At 45.6% G+C, this 26786-nt stretch overlaps 1 protein-coding gene across 1 annotated transcript; it reads left to right on the plus strand.

Moving 5' to 3' along the window:
• The first annotated feature begins 428 nt into the window (after window positions 1-428).
• On the plus strand, window positions 429-26786 carry LOC115082717 (IQ domain-containing protein H-like). Its single transcript, XM_029586910.1, has 3 exons — window positions 429-551; window positions 3353-3639; window positions 26273-26786. The coding sequence occupies exons 1-3, from the start codon at window positions 440-442 to the stop codon at window positions 26468-26470; spliced, it is 597 nt and encodes a 198-aa protein (XP_029442770.1). The 5' UTR covers window positions 429-439; the 3' UTR covers window positions 26471-26786.

The raw sequence follows: 26786 nt of genomic DNA on the forward strand, positions 1-26786 counted from the left end.
TCAGATTCACACACAGTTGATATGGGAAAACAATGTAACCCTTTGTTTTGATGCAGAGAGGTGTTTGAAGTTGTCATAGACTGTTTCCTTTTGTTTGAGTTTTTTGTTGATATACAGGACAGAGGTTTAGTCCTTTTTTTTAGTATATCTTATGTTCATACAGGTGAATTTTCAAAAGGAATTAGACAGGTTAATGTAACATACTGTCGTACCAATTTTCAAAACCCAGTTTTACTCAAGTAAATTCTTTTTAAAATCAAGCCCTTACGTTCTAAGGATCTTATATCATCAGTTCTGATGTCACGTTACTGGTGCCCATATAAAAATAACTAGAACATAAGTCAATAAGCCCTGGCCTTCCTAGCTGTGGTTAGGCTGTAAGCACATGGAGTTGTCCTAAAATGACTTTCTGTTTCATTTGTTTGGGCAGGAGCAGACAATGATTCGTATCTCTCAGGAACTGCCGAGCATCCTCTCCCACCATGCCCAGCCTGTCAACAAGAAATGCTTTCCCACCTGGGAGAAGTTCCTGCAGGCGTTTCTCAGCCAAGGTGAGGGTCCTGCACCCACAGCCCCTCCAGGAAGTAGAAGGAAATGGTGATGCCCGCATGGCACTGTGCACGCTCTGGGAGATGCTTCCTTCCCTGCCTGCTCTCCTGCTTTCCCCATTCTGTCTCTTCATTCTACTTTTTTCCATGTCCCCCATGCTCTCTCTGTTGTTTGAGGGTCCTCTTGCCATCCACTCTGCTTCCACCCGGACAAATTAAAAACAAGAAGCACCACAGTACTTAGGATATCAAGACCTTCATATAACTGAGCTATGTACATTCTCTTAAAAGTTGCTGAAAGCTCCGGAAAACCCTTTAATTGTACGTAAGCATTTAAAATTGCTGAAAAGTTTAATTATTGGCCTCATAGGAGAAGTGGTGAAGGCTAGCAGTGTAAATGTTTTTTGGAAAAGGTAGCCTTTAGGGAGTGAGCAGCAGGGAAGGAATCTCCCCATTGGGGTCTGATCTGGACTGGCCCAGGATACTGGGCTCAATGAACCACTGGTCTGGCCCAGCTTGTGTTCTTATCCCACTTTTTCTCCTGTTCCCATTTTTAGTAAGCATGGTTAAATATATCAATAAAAGATGTGGTCCCCTGCTAGTTGGATGCAGTCGTAATCACGTGTTTGTGTTGAAAGAGGACCATTTTCCTGCAGAGGCTTCTCTGAGCTTTTTTCCTCCTTGGCAGAAGCTCAGTCTTAGAGCCTGACGCTTTTCCCTCCTTCTGTGTCGGAGGCATCAGTTTCAAGGAGTGGCTGGTTTTAGCTGCTTGAACATAACTGGGCAGTGTTCAGCTGAAAATGACACTGGAATGGGAAGGCGACCCTAGCAATACCCCTGGAGTGAAGCGGCTCATTCTGACCAATTAAATTTCGCCATCTTAAAACCAGCGGTCTCCAGAAATTAGTTCTTAACCTTTGGAAAACTGACCCTTTGGTGAATCAGGCTCCGAATGTATTTACCCACCTGGGAGAAAGCCCCCTCATTATAACCAAAATAACTTTCTCTTACAGTCTTTTCCTTCATTTTTATTAAAATATTCACCCCTTTTAAGGATGCTGGTGCTACTTAGGTGCTCACTGTCCAATGTTTGGATTTTCCTTTATCAAGTCCTGTCTCCCTCAGCTGCCTCAGGTACAAACAGATTGTAAGCACCCTGGTGATAGGGAAATAACGAAAGTACCTAAATGTAATATAAATCAAAATAAATAAGCAGCCCAGAGAAGATTTCACACATCAGGCGTAGCCCTTTTCATGCACTTCAGAAGCAAAAGCCGCTAGGAAAAGGGCAGAGGACAGAGAGAGCCTGCTCATAGGATGGGACTAGATACTGGGACTTCAGAGTTCACAACTCCCTGCCACTGTCACTGGCCTCCAAAGGTAGCCAAGATAACCAGGAAAAAATGTGTACCTCATGATTACCTTAAGTCATGAGATGTATTCTTGTTTCTTCAGTAGCAGTAATGCCCATATACTGCATATTACCCTGTGCTGATAATGCCCTCTGTGCAGATTCATGTACACTGCAGAGAATAAACTGCACAGTAATGCCCTGAATGCAGATATGTGTACATTAGATATCATACTCTGCATTGATAATGCACTGTAAGCAGATATGCATACACTGGGTATAAAGCTATGCACTGATATGCAGATAATGCACTGTATGCGATATGTGTATATTAGGTATAATACTCTGCCCTTATAATACCCTGTGTGCAGATATGTCTGTAATGCACATTCAGTATAATACTCTACCCTGATTATGCTCTTTATGCAGATATGCATACACTGGGTATAATATTCCGTATTGATTATGCCCTGTATGCAGATATAAATATAATACTCACATTGTGTATAATATTCTGCACTGATAATTGCCTCAATGCAGATATGAGCATAATACTCAGATTGGGTATAATTCTTTGTACTGATAATGCCCTGCATGTGGATATGCGTACACTGGGCATAGTACTCTGCAGTGATAATACCCTGCTAGCAGATATGTGTACACTGGGTTTAATATTCTAACCTGATAATGCCCTGGATGTAGATATGCATACACTGGCTATAATACTCTGTACTGATAATGCTCTGTATGCAGATATGTGTATAACACTTAGTTTTCGGGTACTTGCCAGGTTCTTGTGGCCTGGATTGGCCACTGTTGGAAGCAGGATGCTGGGCTTGATGGACCCTTGGTCTGACCCAGTATGGCATTTTCTTATGTTCTTATAATACTCTGTACGTATGTCCTGTATGCAGATATGCATACACTGGCTATAATACTCCACCCTGATAATGTCCTGTATGGATATCTGCATACACTCAGTATAATACTCTGAACAGATAATGCCCTTTATGCAGATATGCGTACACTGGGTATAATACTTTGCACTGATTTTTCTAATGTGTGTTATATAAAAGTAATTTTTCCACCGACTTTTTTGTTATAACATTGAAATTCCCAGGCAAACTAAAATAAAAATGGAAAACGAAGATCCCTATGTGTAGAGTACTTTGGACTTTTAATACCCTGCATGCAGATATGCATACTGTGTAGAATACCTGGCATTGATAATGCCCTTTAAATAGAAACACATATACTGTAGATATTACAGTGCACTGATAAAACACTGCATGCAGATACATGTACACTGTGTAGAATATCCGGCTTTGATAATGCCCTTTAAGCAGATACACACATACTGTAGAGAGTACACTGCACAGATAATACACTGCATGCAGATACATGTACACTGTGAAGAATTCCTGGCATTAATAACATCTTTTCTTCCTGCTAGGTGGAGTGATTGAAGCCTTCCCACCCTCGGACAGCATCACAAACCTCACGGCGGATATGCTGATAGAACCCACAGGAGAGATAAGCCTGGTGTCCTGTGGGGATCAGATTCATGCCAGCAGCCCCCTGAAGTGCATAGGCACCTCTATTCCGCAGGCATCAGTTGACTCGACTGTGCTGAATGCCATATGTTGGAAAGTGGGAGAGGCATGCAAGGCCAAAGGCTTGCTGGGTTATTTTTCCCTCGATCTGGTCACCTTCATCCACCCGCACACAATGAAACAGCAGGTGAAGAGCTTGGCTTTATTTTTACTGTATTCACTGTCTATGAATGATCTCTCTTCAGCTGTCCATGCTGTGTTCATTCTTTGGGGGCGATGTTAGCATGTTTCATGACGGTCATCCCCAGCAGCCTCACTCCAGCTGTGGGTTTAGGAATTCAACAGGGGTTTGGAAGCTCTTCAAACCCTTGTTTAGAAAGGGAATAGAGACCCAGAAAACACAGTGTATATGTGTAATGGGTATTTGAATTTTTGACTAACTGGAAATGTTTATTGGTAGTAGTTATGCTTTAAGAAGCCGTTTCGAGGAGTATATACTCCCACTGGGCCTGTTACTGAGGAAATGTAGGGATTAATATTATTTGTATATTGATGATATACAATTGCGTATTTCCCTAGACTAAGATGTTACTGAATTGCCTTTTGGCTGTTGAATCCTGGTTCCCTGGTAATGCACTGATATGGTTACTCTTTCGTTTCTCCCTCTATTATTTTTCATTATCTAGTTCAATCACCTTGTATATTTTTATTTTTGATTTTCTCTTCTTTTTGTCCATTCCCCCCTACCTGTTCCGTGTATTTTCTCCCTGCAGTTTATTGTAAACCGATATGATGTTTCACACTAATGTCGGTATAAAAAAGTTAAATAAATGAATAATTCTTTGCAGCTTACCCTGACCAAGATTCTCAGGATAGGTAAAGCCCTATCCCTGGAGGACCTTCTCTTAATTCCTAGAACGCTTCAAATGTAGGGCCTAGGTGTTGCTTTAGATAACTTGGCTGGGATTCAGCATAAGCGCACAGTTTGTAGCTCTTGTATTGCTTCCTTATCCCTGATAAGGCAAACTCGTTCTATTTTGGACAAGGAGCAACGTGAGTGCAGTGTTACATTGCCATCACTTTGGCTTGCCTCCAGAGTTCTGCTGCTTGTATCGTCTCAGGACCATAGGCCCCCAGATCATCTTTAAAGTGGTCTGCATAATATATGAGGCCAGATTATTTGGCTGCATATCTTTCACGATATCTCCCAGAGCATCCGGCCTCTTTGCTGGCTGAAACCATGGGAGGACTTTCAGCAGTGTTGCACCAGTGACTTAGAATAGCTTTCCATTGAAGGCCAGGCAGGGTACAGATTATTGATGATTTCGTAGATAGGTCAAAGCCTCCTTTCCCAGGCTTGTTATGTTGGTTTTCATTTTTTGTTGATTTCTTTTGCTTTTTATCTTGTGCTGTTTTTCTGAAGAATTTTATGGTATTGTCAATGATTCAACCGTTATTGCGGTTGTACATCCTCGGTAATGTTTGTTTTCATTGTTAGTCGCTGGAACTGTTTCCTTGGACGTGTTCTGGCAGGCAATAAATAGTAATGTTGGGCTACATGTGTGACCACTGCTTTTAGGTTTTTGCAAGGTGTCTCTTAGAAAAGGAAAGACATTAAAAATCATGTGGCTCCATTAGCTCAAATGTGATGTACTCTTATGATTCTATGAGGTTATTATTGTGTTTTGTTTGTTTGATGTAATTTTGATTCCCATTGTAATCTGCAATCAGTATATTTAAGAAAGCAAAACACCTCACAAGCAGGGAAATGATTTCACTGTGCAAACATTAGCATATCCTTCATTGTTGAGAGCATGGAAACCTAGCAGTGCTGGAGACAGGGTAGAGTGCTTGGAGGAGGTAGAGTTAGAGCCCAAGTTGCCAGTTTCAAAACTCTGCTACAGGCATCAAAAGTAAAACTCAGGAAAGGCTGCGATATTTCACAGCATCCACCAGGTGGCAGAGCAGTCAGAAGCTGCCGGGAATCTTTCCTCAAAGCAGTACCCCAGCTCCTGTTAAATAAACTTGCAGGAAACGTGTAATCAAGAGCTCTCTTTACTTCTGCAACTTTTAAGCACTGGCCTGGAACTGGAATGTGGTGATGCAAGAGATCATCGCTGTCCAGTCAGATGTGACTGATGTCATACAGTTATCTGTTTACATGATGACATCATAAAGACGCTAGCAACTGTACCCGTTCTGCGCCCGGGCGGCGAGCCTTTTTATTGGCACATATGCTCTTAAGTAATTATATTTTAAATTATTAAATAAAAAAGTTATCACTTAAAGTTGCAGAATTTCCCTAGAAATTTACTGTAAGAGTGACCCTTCCACATACACACACCCTCATACAGGCTCCCTCACTCTCTCGCACACACACACACACATCCCCTCATATAGGCTCCCTCTCTCTGAAATCCACACTCGAGCATCCCCGCACCTACCCTCTCTTACCTCCCATGCTCTCTCTCACACCCTCCTCTTACCAACCCTGCTCTCTGCCACCCCCCCTCTCACACACACATCTCCCTCACCGGCATCCCCCTCCCATGCTCTCTCTCACACCCTCCCTCCCTCCCCTCTCTCACTGGCATACCACGGGACCCGCACCGTTCGCGGCAAAGATGAAGGCCCGGTGCGCAGTTCACGGCACACAGGGGCCTTCCATTTTCACCGCAAACGGCACACCGGGCCTTCATCTTTGCCGCGAATAGAGCGTGTGCCATGGGACGTGCTCCATTCGTGCCATGCCAGGGTCTCCTCTGCTATTTTCTGCCTGACCCACGATGCTGTCCTTCCGGTTTTGAATATTCTTCCGGTGAGGGAGGAAATCTGCGGGAAGGAGGAATTCTGCGCAAAATCTGCATTCCGCAGTAGCGCAGAATTCCCCCAGGAGTACCTCTTGTAGCTGGTGTTGTGTCATGGCCACTGTACGGCGTGTTTGAGCCTCCAAGGCAGCCAGGGAGCCGTCTGCGCCATCTATCGGCGGGCTGGGGAACATGCGCGAGCACTGCTGGACACACTACCAAGCCCGATATATTATAGCGCCATCTATCAGCAGGCTGGGGAACATGCACAAGCACTGACGGACACACTACCAAGCCCGATATATTATAGCGCCATCTATCGGCAGGCTGGGGAACATGCGCGAGCACTGCTGGACACACTACCAAGCCTGATATATTATAGCGCCATCTATAGGCGGGCTGGGGAACATGCGCGAGCACTGACGGACACACTACCAAGCCCTATATATTATAGCGCCATCTATAGGCGGGCTGGGGAACATGCGCAAGCACTGACGGACACACTACCAAGCCTGATATATTATAGCGCCATCTATCAGCAGGCTGGGGAACATGCACAAGCACTGACGGACACACTACCAAGCCTGATATATTATAGCGCCATCTATCAGCAGGCTGGGGAACATGCGCGAGCACTGCTGGACACACTACCAAGCCTGATATATTATAGCGCCATCTATCAGCAGGCTGGGGAACATGCGCGAGCACTGCTGGACACACTACCAAGCCCTATATATTATAGCGCCATCTATCAGCAGGCTGGGGAACATGCGCGAGCACTGACGGACACACTACCAAGCCCTATATATTATAGCGACATCTATCAGCAGGCTGGGGAACATGCGCGAGCACTGACGGACACACTACCAAGCCTGATATATTATAGTGCCATCTATCGGTGGGCTGGAGAACATGCACGAGCACTGACGGACACACTACCAAGCCTGATATATTATAGCGCCATCTATCGGCGGGCTGGGGAACATGCGCGAGCACTGACAGGCGCACTACCAAGCCCGATATATTATAGCGCCATCTATCAGCAGGCTGGGGAACATGCGCGAGCACTGACGGACACACTACCAAGCCCTATATATTATAGCGCCATCTATCAGCGAGCTGGGGAACATGCGCGAGCACTGACGGACACACTACCAAGCCCTATATATTATAGCGCCATCTATCAGCAGGCTGGGGAACATGCACAAGCACTGACGGACACACTACCAAGCCCGATATATTATAGCGCCATCTATAGGCGGGCTGGAGAACATGCGCGAGCACTGACGGACACACTACCAAGCCCTATATATTATAGCGCCATCTATAGGCGGGCTGGAGAACATGCGCAAGCACTGACGGACACACTACCAAGCCCGATATATTATAGCGCCATCTATCAGCAGGCTGGGGAACATGCGCAAGCACTGACGGACACACTACCAAACCTGATATATTATAGCGCCATCTATCAGCAGGCTGGGGAACATGCGCAAGCACTGACGGACACACTACCAAGCCTGATATATTATAGCGCCATCTATAGGCGGGCTGGGGAACATGCGCGAGCACTGACGGACACACTACCAAGCCTGATATATTATAGCGCCATCTATCGGTGGGCTGGGGAACATGCGCGAGCACTGACGGACACACTACCAAGCCTGATATATTATAGCGCCATCTATCGGTGGGCTGGGGAACATGCGCGAGCACTGATGGATACACTACCAAGCCTGATATATTATAGCGCCATCTATCGGCGGGCTGGAGAACATGCGCGAGCACTGACAGATACACTACCAAGCCTGATATATTATAGCGCCATCTATCAGCAGGCTGGGGAACATGCGCGAGCACTGCTGGACACACTACCAAGCCCTATATATTATAGCACCATCTATCGGCGGGCTGGGGAACATGCGCAAGCACTGACGGACACACTACCAAGCCTGATATATTATAGCGCCATCTATCGGCGGGCTGGGGAACATGCGCAAGCACTGACGGACACACTACCAAGCCTGATATATTATAGCGCCATCTATCGGCGGGCTGGGGAACATGCGCGAGCACTGACGGACACACTACCAAGCCTGATATATTATAGCGCCATCTATCGGCAGGCTGGGGAACATGCGCGAGCACTGACGAAAACACTACCAAGCCCTATATATTATAGCGCCATCTATCGGTGGGCTGGGGAACATGCGCGAGCACTGCTGGACACACTACCAAGCCCTATATATTATAGCGCCATCTATCGGCGGACTGGGGAACATGCGCGAGCACTGACGGACACACTACCAAGCCCTATATATTAAAGCGCCATCTATCGGCGGACTGGGGAACATGCGCGAGCACTGACGGACACACTACCAAGCCCTATATATTATAGCGCCATCTATCGGCGGGCTGGGGAACATGCGCGAGCACTGCTGGACACACTACCAAGCCCTATATATTATAGCGCCATCTATCGGCGGGCTGGGGAACATGCGCGAGCACTGATGGACACACTACCAAGCCCTATAAATTATAGCGCCATCTATCGGCGGGCTGGGGAACATGCGCGAGCACTGACGGACACACTACCAAGCCCTATATATTATAGCGCCATCTATCGGCGGGCTGGGGAACATGCGCGAGCACTGCTGGACACACTACCAAGCCCTATATATTATAGCACCATCTATCGGCGGGCTGGGGAACATGCGCGAGCACTGACGGACACACTACCAAGCCCTATATATTATAGCGCCATCTATCGGCGGGCTGGGGAACATGCGCGAGCACTGCTGGACACACTACCAAGCCCTATATATTATAGCGCCATCTATCGGCGGGCTGGGGAACATGCGCGAGCACTGACGGACACACTACCAAGCCCTATATATTATAGCGCCATCTATCGGCGGGCTGGGGAACATGCGCGAGCACTGCTGGACACACTACCAAGCCCTATATATTATAGCGCCATCTATCGGCGGGCTGGGGAACATGCGCGAGCACTGACGGACACACTACCAAGCCCTATATATTATAGCGCCATCTATCGGCGGGCTGGGGAACATGCGCGAGCACTGACGGACACACTACCAAGCCCTATATATTATAGCGCCATCTATCGGCGGGCTGGGGAACATGCGCGAGCACTGCTGGACACACTACCAAGCCCTATATATTATAGCGCCATCTATCGGCGGGCTGGGGAACATGCGCGAGCACTGACGGACACACTACCAAGCCCTATATATTATAGCGCCATCTATCGGCGGGCTGGGGAACATGCGCGAGCACTGCTGGACACACTACCAAGCCCTATATATTATAGCGCCATCTATCGGCGGGCTGGGGAACATGCGCGAGCACTGACGGACACACTACCAAGCCCTATATATTATAGCGCCATCTATCGGCGGGCTGGGGAACATGCGCGAGCACTGCTGGACACACTACCAAGCCCTATATATTATAGCGCCATCTATCGGCGGGCTGGGGAACATGCGCGAGCACTGACGGACACACTACCAAGCCCTATATATTATAGCGCCATCTATCGGCGGGCTGGGGAACATGCGCGAGCACTGACGGACACACTACCAAGCCCTATATATTATAGCGCCATCTATCGGCGGGCTGGGGAACATGCGCGAGCACTGACGGACACACTACCAAGCCCTATATATTATAGCGCCATCTATCGGCGGGCTGGGGAACATGCGCAAGCACTGACGGACACACTACCAAGCCTGATATATTATAGCGCCATCTATCGGCGGGCTGGGGAACATGCGCGAGCACTGACGGACACACTACCATGCCCTATATATTATAGCGCCATCTATTGGCGGGCTGGGGAACATGCGCGAGCACTGCTGGACACACTACCAAGCCCTATATATTTTAGCGCCATCTATTGGCGGGCTGGGGAACATGCGCGAGCACTGCTGGACACACTACCAAGCCCTATATATTATAGCGCCATCTATTGGCGGGCTGGGGAACATGCGCGAGCACTGCTGGACACACTACCAAGCCCTATATATTATAGCGCCATCTATCAGCAGGCTGGGGAACATGCGCGAGCACTGACGGACACACTACCAAGCCTGATATATTATAGCGCCATCTATCGGCGGGCTGGGGAACATGCGCAAGCACTGATGGATACACTACCAAGCCTGATATATTATAGCGCCATCTATCAGCAGGCTGGGGAACATGCGCGAGCACTGCTGGACACACTACCAAGCCCTATATATTATAGCGCCATCTATGGGCGGGCTGGGGAACATGCGCGAGCACTGCTGGACACACTACCAAGCCCTATATATTATAGCGCCATCTATCAGCAGGCTGGGGAACATGCGCGAGCACTGACGGACACACTACCAAGCCTGATATATTATAGCGCCATCTATCAGCAGGCTGGGGAACATGCGCAAGCACTGCTGGACACACTACCAAGCCTGATATATTATAGCGCCATCTATCGGCGGGCTGGGGAACATGCGCAAGCACTGCTGGACACACTACCAAGCCCTATATATTATAGCGCCATCTATCAGCAGGCTGGGGAACATGCGCGAGCACTGCTGGACACACTACCAAGCCTGATATACTATAGCGCCATCTATCAGCAGGCTGGGGAACATGCGCAAGCACTGACGGACACACTACCAAGCCTGATATACTATAGCGCCATCTATCAGCAGGCTGGGGAACATGCGCGAGCACTGCTGGACACACTACCAAGCCCTATATATTATAGCGACATCTATCAGCAGGCTGGGGAACATGCGCGAGCACTGCTGGACACACTACCAAGCCCTATATATTATAGCGACATCTATCAGCGGGCTGGGGAACATGCGCGAGCACTGCTGGACACACTACCAAGCCCTATATATTATAGCGCCATCTATCGGCGGGCTGGGGAACATGCGCAAGCACTGATGGATACACTACCAAGCCTGATATATTATAGCGCCATCTATCGGTGGGCTGGGGAACATGCGCGAGCACTGACAGGCGCACTACCAAGCCCGATATATTATAGCGCCATCTATCGGCGGGCTGGGGAACATGCGAGAGCACTGACGGACACACTACCAAGCCCGATATATTATAGCGCCATCTATCGGTGGGCTGGAGAACATGCACGAGCACTGACGGACACACTACCAAGCCTGATATATTATAGCGCCATCTATCGGTGGGCTGGGGAACATGCGCGAGCACTGACAGGCGCACTACCAAGCCCGATATATTATAGCGCCATCTATCGGTGGGCTGGAGAACATGCACGAGCACTGACGGACACACTACCAAGCCTGATATATTATAGCGCCATCTATCGGTGGGCTGGGGAACATGCGCGAGCACTGACAGGCGCACTACCAAGCCCGATATATTATAGCGCCATCTATCGGCGGGCTGGAGAACATGCGCGAGCACTGACTGACACACTACCAAGCCTGATATATTATAGCGCCATCTATCAGCAGGCTGGGGAACATGCGCAAGCACTGACGGACACACTACCAAGCCTGATATATTATAGCGCCATCTATCGGCGGGCTGCAGAACATGCGCGAGCACTGACGGACACACTACCAAGCCCGATATATTATAGCACCATCTATCGGCGGGCTGGGGAACATGCGCGAGCACTGACGGACACACTACCAAGCCTGATATATTATAGCGCCATCTATTGGTGGGCTGGGGAACATGCGCGAGCACTGACAGGCGCACTACCAAGCCCGATATATTATAGCGCCATCTATCGGTGGGCTGGAGAACATGCACGAGCACTGACGGACACACTACCAAGCCTGATATATTATAGCGCCATCTATCGGTGGGCTGGGGAACATGCGCGAGCACTGACAGGCGCACTACCAAGCCCGATATATTATAGCGCCATCTATCGGCGGGCTGGGGAACATGCGAGAGCACTTACGGACACACTACCAAGCCCGATATATTATAGCGCCATCTATCGGTGGGCTGGAGAACATGCACGAGCACTGACGGACACACTACCAAGCCTGATATATTATAGCGCCATCTATCGGTGGGCTGGGGAACATGCGCGAGCACTGACAGGCGCACTACCAAGCCCGATATATTATAGCGCCATCTATCGGCGGGCTGGGGAACATGCGAGAGCACTGACGGACACACTACCAAGCCCGATATATTATAGCACCATCTATTGGCGGGCTGGGGAACATGCGAGAGCACTGACGGACACACTACCAAGCCCGATATATTATAGCACCATCTATCGGCGGGCTGGGGAACATGCGCAAGCACTGACGGACACACTGCCAAGCCCGATATATTATAGCGCCATCTATCGGCGGGCTGGGGAACATGCGCGAGCACTGACGAAAACACTACCAAGCCCGATATATTATAGCACCATCTATCGGCGGGCTGGGGAACATGCGCAAGCACTGACGGACACACTGCCAAGCCCGATATCCTATAGCGCCATCTATCGGGCTGGGGAACATGCGCAAGCACTGACGGACACACTACCAAGCCTAATATATTATAGCGCCATCTATCGGCGGGCTGGGGAACATGCGCAAGCACTGATGGACACACTACCAAGCCCGATATACTATAGCGCCATCTATCGGCGGGCTGGGGAACATGCGCGAGCACTGACGGACACACTACCAAGCCTGATATATTATAGCGCCATCTATCGGCGGGCTGATATACTATAGCGCCATCTATCGGCGGGCTGGGGAACATGCGCAAGCACTGACGGACACACTACCAAGCCCGATATACTATAGCGCCATCTATCGGCGGGCTGGGGAACATGCGCGAGCACTGACGGACACACTACCGAGCCCGATATATTATAGCGCCATCTATCGGCGGGCTGGGGAACATGCGTGAGCACTGACGGACACACTACCAAGCCCGATATATTATGGATTCTGCCAATGACAGTCCAACCAACACAGCCTGAAACATTTTCATCAAAATGCCTTGCATTTATGGAAGAAAATACAGACGAGTTTTCCAGAGGGGAAAGATTTCCATAACTGACTAATGCCTTTGGTAGGCCAGCATGCTCCTCTCACTCTCCACCCATAGATCCAGACTCAGATGAAACATTAAATGGAGTTAATAGCACATCCCTTAGCTTTCTTTTTCTATTTAGTATCAAGAATAATTTCCATAAGAATGATTTTCTTCTCGCCTATCATATGAAAGGGGAAGTGTTTGTATGAAGTTCCTTGAGGAGCAAAAGAGAGGACGAGTAGGAGTAAGATTATGTGGCAGGGGGCCACCGAGACCACGGGGCCTGTTCTCCCTATCCTGCGTGTGCGCTGGCTTCACCACTCTTAAAGGGCCAGTGATGGGAAGACCTCAGAGGTGCACCCTGATGACATCATCTCAGCCCTAAGGGCCAAGGCAAAGACCCCCCTCCAACGCCTCGGTATTAGGTTGTGCATTCTTCATTCCTGGTTTCTGTTACCTGCTGGATTCCTGAGTTCCTGTGTCTTGATCCCAGTTCCATTGACAGTCTGGTTTGTCTTGAGTTCTTGTCTTCCTGGTCAGTCTTCCTCATCTATCTTTGGTGTCCCTCCTTGCTCTTGCGGTTCCTTGTCCTTCTCTTCGTTCCTTGTCTCTTTGGATTGGACTTCTGGCTTGACCTCAAATTGGACCTTAACGCTGCTTGACCTCTGCCTGCCACTGACCACTGCCTGTTTACTGTTATTGACTGAACTCTGCCTGGCCCGACCTCTGCCTGAACCTCGACCTTGAGAGAACTCTGCCCACGTTGACCAGAGCCTGAACCTGACTCTGATTGCTTGCCACTTGCTCTGACTGCTGCTTGACCGACTCCGCTTTCCTTACTGTGCTGGCCCACAACATTTTCACCCCCCACAGAGGCCAGTGCCTAAGTCCGGCCGGCCCTGGCACCTGAGGGCTCAACCTAAAGGGAACAAAATCTGGTATTGGTGAAGGTCCAACTCTACCTGCTGACGGCTCCCCCTTAAGAACATAAGAACATGCCATACTGGGTCAGACCAAGGGTCCATCAAGCCCAGCATCCTGTTTCCAACAGTGGCCAATCCAGGTCACAAGTACCTGGCAATTACCCCAAAACTAAGTCATGTTACCGATGCTAGTAATAGCAGTGGCTATTTTCTAAGTCAGCTTAATTAACAGCAGGTAATGGACTTCTCCTCCAAGAACTTATCCAATCCTTTTTTAAACCCAGCTACACTAACTGTACTAACCACATCCTCTGGCAACAAATTCCAGAGTTTAATTGTGCGTTGAGTAAAAAAGAACTTTCTCCGATTAGTTTTAAATGTGCCCCATGCTAACTTCATGGAGTGCCCCCTACTCTTTCTATTATCTGAAAGAGTAAATAACCGATTCACATCTACCCGTTCTAGACCTCTCATGATTTTAAACACCTCTATCACATCCCCCCTCAGCCGTCTCTTCTCCAAGCTGAAGAGTCCTAACCTCTTTAGTCTTTCCTCATAGGGGAGTTGTTCCATTCCCCTTATCATTTTGGTTGCCCTTCTCTGTACCTTCTCCATCGCAACTATATCTTTTTTGAGATGCGGCGACCAGAATTGTACACAGTATTCAAGGTGCGGTCTCACCATGGAGCGATATAGAGGCATTATGACATTTTCCGTTTTATTCACCATTCCCTTTCTAATAATTCCCAACATACTGTTTGCTTTTTTGACTGCTGCAGCACACTGAGCTGACGATTTCAGTGTGTTATCCACTATGATGCCTAGATCTTTCTTGGGTGGTAGTTCCTAATATGGAACCTAACATTTTGTAACTACAGCAAGGGTTATTTTTCCCTATGTGCATCATTTTGCACTTATCCACATTAAATTTCATCTGCCATTTGGATGCCCAATTTTCCAGTCTCACAATCTGCTTGTGATTTAACTACGCTGAACAATTTTGTATCATCTGCAAATTTGATTATCTCACTCGTCGTATTTCTTTCTAGGTCATTTATAAATATATTGAAAAGTACGGATCCCAATACAGATCCCTGAGGCACTCCACTGCCCACTCCCTTCCACTGAGAAAATTGTCCATTTAATCCTACTGTCTGTTTCCTGTCTTTTAGCCAGTTTGTAATCCACAAAAGGACATCGCCTCCTATCCCGTGACTTTTTAGTTTTCTTAGAAGCCTCTCATGAGGGACTTTGTGAAACGCCTTCTGAAAATCCATATACACTACATCTATTGGTTCACCTTTATCCATATGTTTATTAACCCCTTAAAAAAAATGAAGCAGATTTGTTAGGCAAGACTTCCCTTGGGTAAATCCATGTTGACTGTGTTCCATTAAACTATGTCTTTCTATATGCTCTACGATTTTGATCTTTAGAATAGTTTCCACAATTTTTCCTGGCACTGAAGTCAGGCTTTCTGGTTTATAGTTTCCAGGATCGCCCCTGGAGCCCTTTTTAAATATTGGGGTTACACTGTCTTCAGGTACAATAGATGATTTTAATGATAGGTCATACATTTTATCTAATAGATCAGAAATTTCATTTTTTAGTTCCTTCAGTACCCTAGGATGCATACCATCTGGTCCAGGTGATTTGCTACTCTTTAGTTTGTCAATCTTGCATTAAAGGCTTGCATTAAAGGCCTTCGGATGGTGAGGCAGTACACTGTCCATGTTCTCACCTGGGTGTCTGAGCTATGTTGGAATGAAGAAGCAGAGAAAGCTGTTTTCTGGCAGGGCTTATCTGATAACATAGCAGAGTTGCTGGCCGGCCATGAGACTCCTGCTCACCTAGATAACCTTATTTCGCTTTGCCTAAAGGTAGCTATCCAAGAGCAGGCCACTCAAGTTCCAGAAGTCCATGCTGGCCCTGGGTTAGTTCTTGCCACAGCTTTTTACTGAGGTGAACCTAGGCAGTTGGGTCAGTTTTAACTACAGGATGAGGATAATCACTGGTGGAGGTCACCAAATCTTTGCCTGTACTGTGCAGACCCAGGCCACTACATCTCTTCCTGTCCCAAGAAGTCAGGAAAAATTTCTGAGTATGGGATTGATGAGGGAGGCAACCCTGGACACCCTTCACTCCACTACACTGCAAAAGATTGTGCTATCAGTGTCCGTGATGTAAGTGTCATTATTAAACTTAATAATATATTTACACAGATATCTGAGTTGATAGGTTGCTCCCAGAGATTGGGTTTCCTGGCATAATGCCAGGAACCCTTTTCTCCTCTTTTGTGTAACTTTTGCCAAATCAGGGAAGATCTGAACAAACTGGCCCATAAAATTTACCCCCATATGTTGGAAGTAATTCCTCGTAACCATGCCCAGTTCCTGTTCATAGACAAATGAAACTAACAAGGTCGCTTTCTCAAATATCTGTAGTTGTAGACTCCAATAGATCTGTTAATTCCCCAGGTCTAGTTGATGTATCCCAAATTATCTCTTGGATGTGGAAGTGGTAGAAAATAAACCTTATTGAAAGATGGAATGTTATCCAGAGGAATGTGTAATATCTCAGTCAGATATCTCCGAAGAGTAATTCCTGGTTGTTCTCCTACTATCCTGGGAAAATTTAGAAGTCTTAAATTAAGACATCTTAAACGATTTTCCAACAGTTCTATTTTCTTGTTGAGAGCAATACAATCTTGAACCGTGGCTGTCTGAACTTTCTGTATTTCTTTAACTTGACTCTCAAGATCTTGAATCTTATTTGTATGCTCCATTAGTTGAGAGTTATGATCTTGGGTCACTGTTTCCATTTTAGATGAAATCTGAGTAATCTGTGATGAGCAACTTTGTAAGGCCAAATTCTGATGGGCCATCAATTCCCAGAGGGAGTCCAGTGTAACCACAGCGGGTTTAGGTAGTGAAACCAACAAAGGTCGATTTTCCTGTAACGACACAGAAGCCATAGGTGCATTCACATTAGTCGTCTGAATTAAAACAGTCTTACCGCCCAAGAAGAACCTGACTTCAAAATGTCTACCGAGACTGAAAAAGGTTAACTTCATTGCCTTGATATTTCTCCTTGCGCCATTCTACTCACAGCCGCTCCCTCAGGAGCTTCCTCTGAGCTTTCCATACTCCGACTCTCTAACACAGACTCCGGCGGCAGGCTTGAGGAAATCGCTTGCAGAGTTCTTAGAGTTGGAGGGCTCAACGAAAATTCCCCAGATGAGACGGAGGCTCCCTTCCCGAACTCGTCAGCAGGGTCTTGCTCCTCTTGTTTCATGTAAATAGCAGTGCATTCGGGAATGGTACGTTGTCCTGAGGGGAGGGGGGTATAGAGGGAAATACCCTCACTTTCCCTTTTCGTTTAGGGGGCATAATAACGCGTTATCAAAGCAAAGTAGGAAATCTATCGGGACCTTCCGAACAGCACTACACACAAGTGGCCATTTTGACTCCTCCCGGGCAAAAATGGTCCAGATTATTTTAAAAGTATTATTTTAATTAAAAAGCAATACTTTTCTAATTTTATCTTACATGCCAACAATAATCCTAGAACATTGTTTAATACTATTAAGGGCCTGCTTAGGAGAAAAACAAATGATCACAATTTATGATGATCTTCCAAATTGTGAGCAATTTGTGGTTTGTTTTTTTCAGCAGAAGGTGATTAGTCTTCCCGAAGAATTTGATAACTTCATCCACACTTTCATGTAATGACTTAAGATTTTGAATGCGACCATATCAAATTCTGAATCTATGGCTTTTAGTTCTTTGGAGAAGATTGTTGAAGGGGAGGGTTTAACTTCTTTTGAGTTTGTTTCTTTATTTGAATTAAAATTGGTGTTGCATAAGCTAAGACCACGAATTGTTTATTGGATCCTTGACCTGCTAGACTGTTTGTTGATTTCCCTGATAAAATACTTGAAGGTTTGCTCCTTTTTATCAACCTTTCCTTGAATTCAAGTAAGGTACCTTCAATTTTGAAAAAGGCAGTTGTTACTCCTCTCCTAAAAAAGGAGAATTTAGATCTTAGAGAGTATGATAATTATAGGCCGGTATCAAATTTACCTTTTACAGTTAAAATTTTAGAAAAATTGGGATTTTCTCAACTTTCAGATTTTGTTGAGAATAATGTGTTAGAGGATGCTCAGGAAACATTGCAGTACGGAGACTTTGATTTCATTGGGCGAGAATCTTTTATCTAGTTTGGATAAGGGTGAATCATCCTTTTTGGTACTGGTTGATCTTTCTAGTGCTTCTGATCTTGTAGATCATTCTATTTTATTACATCAATTCGAACTTCTAGGGATCAGGGGTTAGGTTCTACATTGGCTCTCTAGTTTTCTTCAGGATAGGGAACAATGCGTGATCTTTCAAGGTAACCTCTCTTCTCATAATTTGTATTTAGGAGTTCCTCAAGGTTCTACTTTATCTTCATTGTTATTTAATATGTTTCTCATCCCATTGGGTAACTTGATTAGATCATTTGGTTTTATTCCGTTCATTTATGAGGTTGATATACAGATTTTGGCTCATTTTAGGAAATCATCTGAGAAGGTGATATGTAAATTAAATTCTTATCTATATCCCAGTTCTCAATGGTTTGTTGAAAATAAGTTGGTTCTTGATGCTGAGAAAACTGAGTTGTTGAAAATAGGGCCGGGGAATATCCCTGTTAGCCCTAGTTTGAACGGTTTAGAATTGGTTTCCAAAGATCAGGTAAGGTCTCTAGGGGTGATTTTGGACTCTGAATTTTCTTTGGAAAAAACATGTTTCACAAGTAGCAAAAAATACTTATTCTAGAATGAAATTATTGAAACATTTGAAACCATACTTGGAGCTGCCTGTAATCAAAGCAGTAGCCTATGACTTGGTTCTTTCATATCTCTATTAATGCAATGCAGTGTTTTGGGATTACAGGGGAAAGTGATTCGAAAATTACAACTCATTAAAAACACGACTGCTCAATTGGGTTTGGGACATTCTCGAAGAATTTCGGCCAGACCATTGTTGTTGGAACTGCATTGAATATTCATAGCAGATAGATGCAGGTTCAAGAATCTGGTGCTAGCATTTAAAATTCTAATTGGTTCTCCCTCATCAAGGGGATATTTGCAGTGGCATGTTGTTGTGACCGTAGCTGCCCGACGTCTTCACTCCGCTTTCTTTACCTCTGTGGCGACTCCCTCCAGGCCTGAAGGACGGCTGGCTGCCGCGGCGTCTCCCTGCTGTCTCTCTCCGGCGTCCCCAGGCCGGCTCGACGCTGCAGATCCACCATGTTGCCTGAAGCCTAGGGCGCGCATGCATGCGCGCTCCGATTGAAGTACTAGCAAGGGCGCAAACCTCAGGGGCGTTCCCCTGAGATGACGTCATCCGCTTCCGATATTTAAAGGTCTCTGATATCGCTACTAGTTGAGTTAACATGGGCTAAGGTTCAGATTGGGTTCCCTGCCTAAGCTACTCTGCCTCCTCGAACTTAACAGAGATACCCGCTCCTCGGGGGCCTCGCTCTCTCTCTTTGCCTTTCAGGTTACAGACGGGAACCTGTACTCGCTCCTCGAGGGCCCTCGTTCCTGACTATCTGCTGATTCTCTTCTGCCTGGAAGTCATCATTATCTACATCATTATGAGTTACCATCGCTCTCTCAGAGCTTTCCCTGGAACCGGGTAATCGCTCCTCGAGGGCCTATCCTTTCCAGCTCCTGAGCTCCCTGAGACCAATTTGTGAGTGTTGTCATCTAGTTCTGTTCATGAACTCTGCATACCCTGCCTACTCACTGTCTACAGTTTCTCAACAGCTCAGCCATCCAGAGATCACTGTTCCTGTATCTGAGGGACTTCAGCCCTACCGGGCACTTCAGCTCACTACTGCCACCTCTGGTGGTTTCAAGACCTGTTTAATAAAAGAACTAGTGTGTGTCTGTCTCCTAACTCTAAGCCTAGCGGGTGGTCCCTCTCGGGATCTTCCCTCGGGGGCGTGCTCATCTGCCACCGGCCCAAGGATCCACCCACAACTATCTCCAGCAGTCTATACAACAGATTGCTAAATCCGCCTATGGAATACATCAGATTGACACCCCTATCTGATTGCTCCTCCCACCAGCATAGCGGATCATGACACATGTAGCCAGAAGAAATTTACAATCTGTAGGAAAGTGTTATTTGGATTTTCCTCTCATAAAAAAAATGTATTCAGTCTCGATTGGGTGCAAGATCATTTTCAAATGTAATCCCGAATTTATGGATTAGTTTGCCTTTGGATGTGAGGAAAGAGTCAAATTTGGCAAGATTTTGGAAGAAATTGAAGACTTGATTTATGTTTGCAAATAATTAACTTTTGTTAATTGCTCATAAACAATTAACAGCTGTCTCTGATTGGTAGTAGGTGGAATTAGGCTTGTATAAGAAAAAGGGTGCGACTGGAAAATGTTGGAAATATTGTTTTATGTTTTTTATGTTTTATTTTAATTATGATTTATTATAATTTTATGTTAAATTGATTTTGTTGTACATCGCTTTGGGTGATAACTTTTATCTGGAAAGCCATTAATAAATGCTAATAAATAAATAGTCTGGAGCAAAGCCAGGACTACAGTCCAAGTGTCCTGCCTCTGGATTTCCTTCTTTCACTGTTCTGCTGGGGACGTTACTGAAGGAAATCATTGGCGAAGAAGTGCAGAGAATTAATTGCAAGAAGAGAAAGAAGAAAGCACTGTTAATCTGAAGGAGGACCAGCAAACAATTTTCAGATTTTTTTCAGACAGCAGTAAATATTGAAACTGACAATTTAGAGATTTAATGTCCGTGGTGGCAGTCGGTTATTAAGAGCTATTGGAATTGTGATGCATTTGCTCTTATGAAAAGGGCATTACTATGTGAATGGGATTCAGAAATTAGCTCCAGTTTGACTGGCCAACCCCTTAATCTCTTCCTAATTATGCCATTTACCATGCAGTGCTTGTACCAGCCTCTCACTGCTCCCTGCCTCAGAGGACAGCTTGACTCTAGGGCAGATAGATTATGAATGAGAGCAGATCTGGTCTGTTCTCAAGGCAAGTGGTTTTTTTTTTCTGAAATTGTTTAGACAGGGCTCAAAGTGACTGTGCGAGTTTCTGGTGTCCTTTGTGCGTCTGCTCTGTGGCTTCTTGCCCAGGATTTCCATTAATTAAAGAAAAAAAATGTATTTGGAATCAAAGCAAACTAACAAGAAATACTTTTGAAAATTGTAATACGTTTGTCCAGTTCTCTCATTAGGAAGGCAAGTTACAAAAGCCATTTCCCGGGATAAAATGGCTTTTGGAAAAAATGCGGGATTGTATTTTCCAAACAAACTGTTACCTGCACAAAAAGCAGGAGCAAACGTCTACGGGGGAAAAAACAGCAGAGGATTTTTATCCCCTTGGAGCCAGTGGGCGTAGGGCGAGGCAGAAACAACGTTCCCAAATTTGCAATTTTCAAAGAGGAAGTGTGTGCGTGTGCCCGAGGATGAAAGTAAATGTATTGGGGCACTTCAGAGAGAGGGACACCAACCCCAGTGTCCCTTGAATTGCCAAGGAAGTCTTTCTTTCACCAGAGGATGATTTATCCTCCACCTCCTCGCTCCCATAAACACCATAAGGGCTCCTGTGGCTGCCCCAGGCAGCAGAGAGCCCCCAAACCCCAGCCAGCTACTCAGTCAACTCCAGGACCAGGGTTTTGACTGGGTCCAGGATGATGGAACCTCCAGTCGGGGGCATTCTTTGTGAACCAGAGGCCCAGTGTAACCTCTGACCAGTGGGTTCTGTCCATCATCCACTAAGGGTACCAATTGGGTGCCCCACCAAATTGCCCTCCATGCCCACATTGGGCATCAGGAAGCACTACAAGTGGAGCTCTCCTCCCGCTTAACGGCCAGAGCAGTCGAACTTGTATCACAAGGGCAAAGAAGGTGGGGATTCTACTCCAGGTACTTCCTGATTCCAAGAGAACAGGAAGACTCCGTCCCTTCCTAAACCTAAGGGCCTTGAACAGGTTTCTAAAAAGAGAAAAGTTCAAGATGGTTTCCCTGGGCATCTTGTTCCCCCTTTTGCAAAACGGGGACTGGCTATGCTCCCTTGACCTAAAGGATGCAAACACTCATACCAAGATCTTCCCAGGTCAAAGGAAGTATCTCCAATTTGTGATGGGAAAACAGCACTTCCAGTACCAAGTGTTGCCCCATGGGTCTTTACAAAATGCCTGGCCATGGTGGCAGTGCACCTCCGCAGACTGGGAGGCATGTCTTCCCGTATCTGGATGATTGACTGATCAAGAACACGTCACAGGCCAGGGCCATCAGGTCCATGCACTTGACCATTCGGGTGTTGGAGTCACTAGGGTTCGTTCTCAACTACCCAAAGTCCCATCTCAATTGGACTTTAATTTCTCTGTTAGAATTGCTTAAAAAACTTTGATGAATTAAAAGTTCCTATGAGTACTGATCCACCAATCACTAAGGTTTTTATTTGCTAACAGGACAGGCTGGAGTACCTGTTAGTACTTCCCCTCCTAAACCTAATATCAGCCTGACACAGTACAGTGCGCTCTGGCGGAGCACACTATTAATCAGCGTTTGGACGAGCGTGTTCGACGTGCCAGCTTTACCCCTTATTTAGTAAGGGGTAATAGCGTGTCAAACACGCGCGTCCAACTCCCCCAAAACTAATAGCGCCCGCAACAGGCAAATGCATGTTGATGGCCCTATTAGGTATTCCCACATGATACAGTAAGTAAAATGTGCAGCCAAGCCGCACATTTTACTTTCAGAAATTAGCACCTACCCAAAGGTAGGCGTTAATTTCTCTTGGCACCGGGAAAGTGCACAGAAAAGCAGTAAAAACTGCTTTTCTGTACACCCTCCGACTTAATATCATGGCGATATTAAGTCGGAGGTCCCAAAAGTTAAAAATAATCAAAAATTTTAAAAAAAAAATTTTAAATCGTCCCGCAGCTCATGGGTTGTAAACCGGACGCTCAATTTTGCCGGCGTCCGGTTTCCGAACGCCCAAGCGCCCCTTTTTACTGCGGGCCCTAATTTGAATACGTTTTTTTTCTGAATCGCGCACACAGGAGAGTGGCCTGTGTGCGCGCCGGGAGAACGGGCGCTTGCCCGCTCTCCCGCGATTTTTACTTTATCGGCCTGTATGTTAGAGAACTTAACTACTCAAACAGAATTTCATGGCACTGTTTGAGAATCCTTTCTGGAGATGGTTTTCAAGGGTGATGATTCAGATGAACTGAACCAAATTACAGTGAACCTGGAAGATGTGGTAGACCAGACTGACAAACTGAAGAGTAGTAAATCACCTGGACCGGATGGCATACACCCCAGGGCTCTGAAAGAACTAAAAAAAAAAAAGAAATTTCAGACCTATTTCAATTAATTTGAAACCTATCATTAAATCATCTGTTGTACCTGAAGATTAGAAGATGGCCAATGTTATCCTGATATTTAAAAAGGGCTTCAGGGATGATCCGGGAAACTATAGACCAGTGCTGACTTCCGTGCTGAGAAAAATCGTGGAAATTGTTATAAATATATGACATTTGTAACTGAGGATTCATCTAGAGGCTTTATCTCTCTTTTTATAAATAATAAAATCGTAGAGCATATAGAAAGACATGGTTTAATGGGACACAGTCAACATGGATAAAGGTGAACCGGTAGATATAGTATACTTGGATTTTCAGAAGGCGTTTGACAAAGTTCCTCATGAGAGGCTTCTAGGAAAAGTAAAAAGTCATGGGATAGGTGGCGATGTCCTTTCGTGGATTGCAAACTGGCTAAAAGACAGGAAACAGAGAAGGATTAAATGGACAATTTTCTCAGTGGAAGGGAGTGGACAGTGGAGTGCCTCAGGGATCTGTATTGGGACCCTTACTGTTCAATATATTTATAAATGATCTGGAAAAAAATACGACGAGTGAGATAATCAAATTTGCAGATGACACAAAATTGTTCAGAGTAGTTAAATCACAAGCAGATTGTGATAAATTGCAGGAAGACCTTGTGAGACTGGAAAATTGGGCATCCAAATGGCAGATGAAATTTAATGTGGATAAGTGCAAGGTGATGCATATAGGGAAAAATAACCCATGCTATAGTTACACATTGTTGGGTTCCATATTAGGTGCTACAACCCAAGAAAGAGATCTAGGCATCATAGTGGATAACACATTGAAATCGTCGGTTCAGTGTGCTGCGGCAGTCAAAAAAGCAAACAGAATGTTAGGAATTATTAGGAAGGGAATGGTGAATAAAACGGAAAATGTCATAATGCCTCTGTATCGCTCCATGGTGAGACCACACCTTGAATACTGTGTACAATTCTGGTAATTGGATTTAAAAAAGGTTTGGATAAGTTCCTAGAGGAAAATCCATAAACTGCTATTAATTAATAAGTAATAGTGGCTTGAGATCTATTTAATGTTTGGGTACTTGCCAGGTTCTTATGGCCTGGATTGGCCACTGTTGGGACACAGGATGCTGGGCTTGATGGACCCTTGGTGTGACCCAGTGTGGCAGATCTTATGTTCTTATGTTTGTTCCTTTTGCTTTGGAACCTGATCATATTTGGACTATGAAAATGTTCTTCTGTGCAACCAAGTCCCTTTTTGGCCAGCAGTTGGCTCTGTTTCCTAATGTTGCTAAGGCAACTCAATAATGAAAAGCAGTGAGCATTTGACCTTGGTGTTTTGTCTTTGCTTCAGCTCCCTTGTAAATGAATAGTTAAATTAGGTGTTAATAGATACTGGTTCTTTGAACCAGAACAATTAGAGCGTTGCCTTCAAAACTGTGAAGTACCTGTGGCTCTTCCTCCTTAACCAAGCTGCCCAATTGTGTACATTTATTGCAAATTATTAGATTGTTTTCTTGTGTCATATTCTTTCTATAATTCTTTTAAGATTCTCCCCTCTCTTGAGCCTTTATCGGGATATTTGCTTTTCGTTTTTCACAGAAATGGTTTTCTTTTTGTATGTTTTCCTCGTTATTTCATATCCTGTGCAATGTGATGGCAAGGTTTCTGACTTGGAATTTTAAGATATGAAAATAAAGAGTTAAAAATAAATAACTAAATAAATGTGCTCAGGCTTCCCAGCCACCCACTGGCCGGAGCCCGTCTTGAAATCCCTGCACAGGCCTCACGGGGTTCCCATCCCAAAGACTACGGACAGTATGAATCGGCGCTGGAACCCAGGAAGTGGCCATCGTAGAGTCAGTGCTGTTAGGACTAGTTTGCACATTTTTTCCTTTTTATTTTAAATCACTTGGCAACGTGTGCAAAACTGTCCTGCCAGTAAGGCTCTCTAGGAGCCACTCTCTAGAGATTTGAGGCAGCAGAGCCAGTGGGGTTGATCTCTTTCCTCTAACTGTGAGCATGCCAAGGATGATTGACGTTGCCGTAATAAAAGATCCTTCCCCGCTTTTTTCTGCATGGGTGCCATTAATGTACATTATGGTTCTGATGAAGACATCAGCAGCCAGCTTTTATCACACCGTGCAAGGTCTCCCATGCACATTAGTAACAAAATGAACTCAATGTGACAAAAAAAGCACTACATCTGTCGGGTGTTTGGAAAATTGTATTCCTTTTCTTTTCCTCTCTGTGATCAATCTGAGCTCTGAAACAACCTGCTTATAGGGATTAAGTCTGAGGAGGATCTACTCTGTTTTAGAAAGCTTAAAACACATTTGCTTACTCTCACTTTTATGGACCTATGCCTTTAATGATATTTATTTGCTTTACTACATTGTATTGTTTGTACATTTTTTATGTTTTCTTTTGTTTTACTCTTTTGTTTGATGGCTATTTGTAGACTTGTGCATGTCGATTGTAATCTGCCGAGATAAAGAAATGTTACTGGGGGTCTGTGAGACTTTGCTATGAGGATCTCAAGTTGCTTTTCGTAAATTACCAGCGCTTAGAAAGAGTCCCACTAGTGTTCAAACAGAAAGGGCTGCTCTTGCCTGTGTTTCACCTTCTCCTTTCCTGTGTTCTGCTTAGGTGTGGGCTACGGACCTCGACCTTTTCTACAGTGACCAGTTAGCCCTGACTCAGGTCCTCTTATACATGACGCAAGGAGAGCTGAACTGCAGTTCCAGCCGCTTTGAGGTGGCACCTGCCGCCAGCACGGTAAAGCAGTGGCGGCGACAATACCGCCAAGAGCTGGAAGAAGCAGTAAGTATTTGTCTGTGCTACTGAGAGAGCTGCTTCCTATCCGGGTCTTATCAGGGAACGCCTTCTCCTCTCTTCCTTGAAAGCGGGAAGGGATTTGCCAGTTTGTGTACATAAGAGACAGTCCCTGTCTAATCAAGATAAACATACAGGACAAAGGAGACTTTGAGAATGTCATTTATTAAGAAAATGCCCATGGCTTTTTGTAATTACATCTGTGCAGCATTGCAGGCTTTTGGATCTAATATTGAGGTTATGCATGGTAGTAGTTCAGTTTGTTGTCATGTTATTGATGTGGTTTTTATATGTGTTAGTTTGTACCCCACCTTGAACTGTGGATTAG

The sequence above is a fragment of the Rhinatrema bivittatum genome, unplaced genomic scaffold, assembly GCF_901001135.1.
Source record: "Rhinatrema bivittatum unplaced genomic scaffold, aRhiBiv1.1, whole genome shotgun sequence".
Taxonomy (NCBI): Eukaryota; Metazoa; Chordata; class Amphibia; order Gymnophiona; family Rhinatrematidae; genus Rhinatrema; species Rhinatrema bivittatum.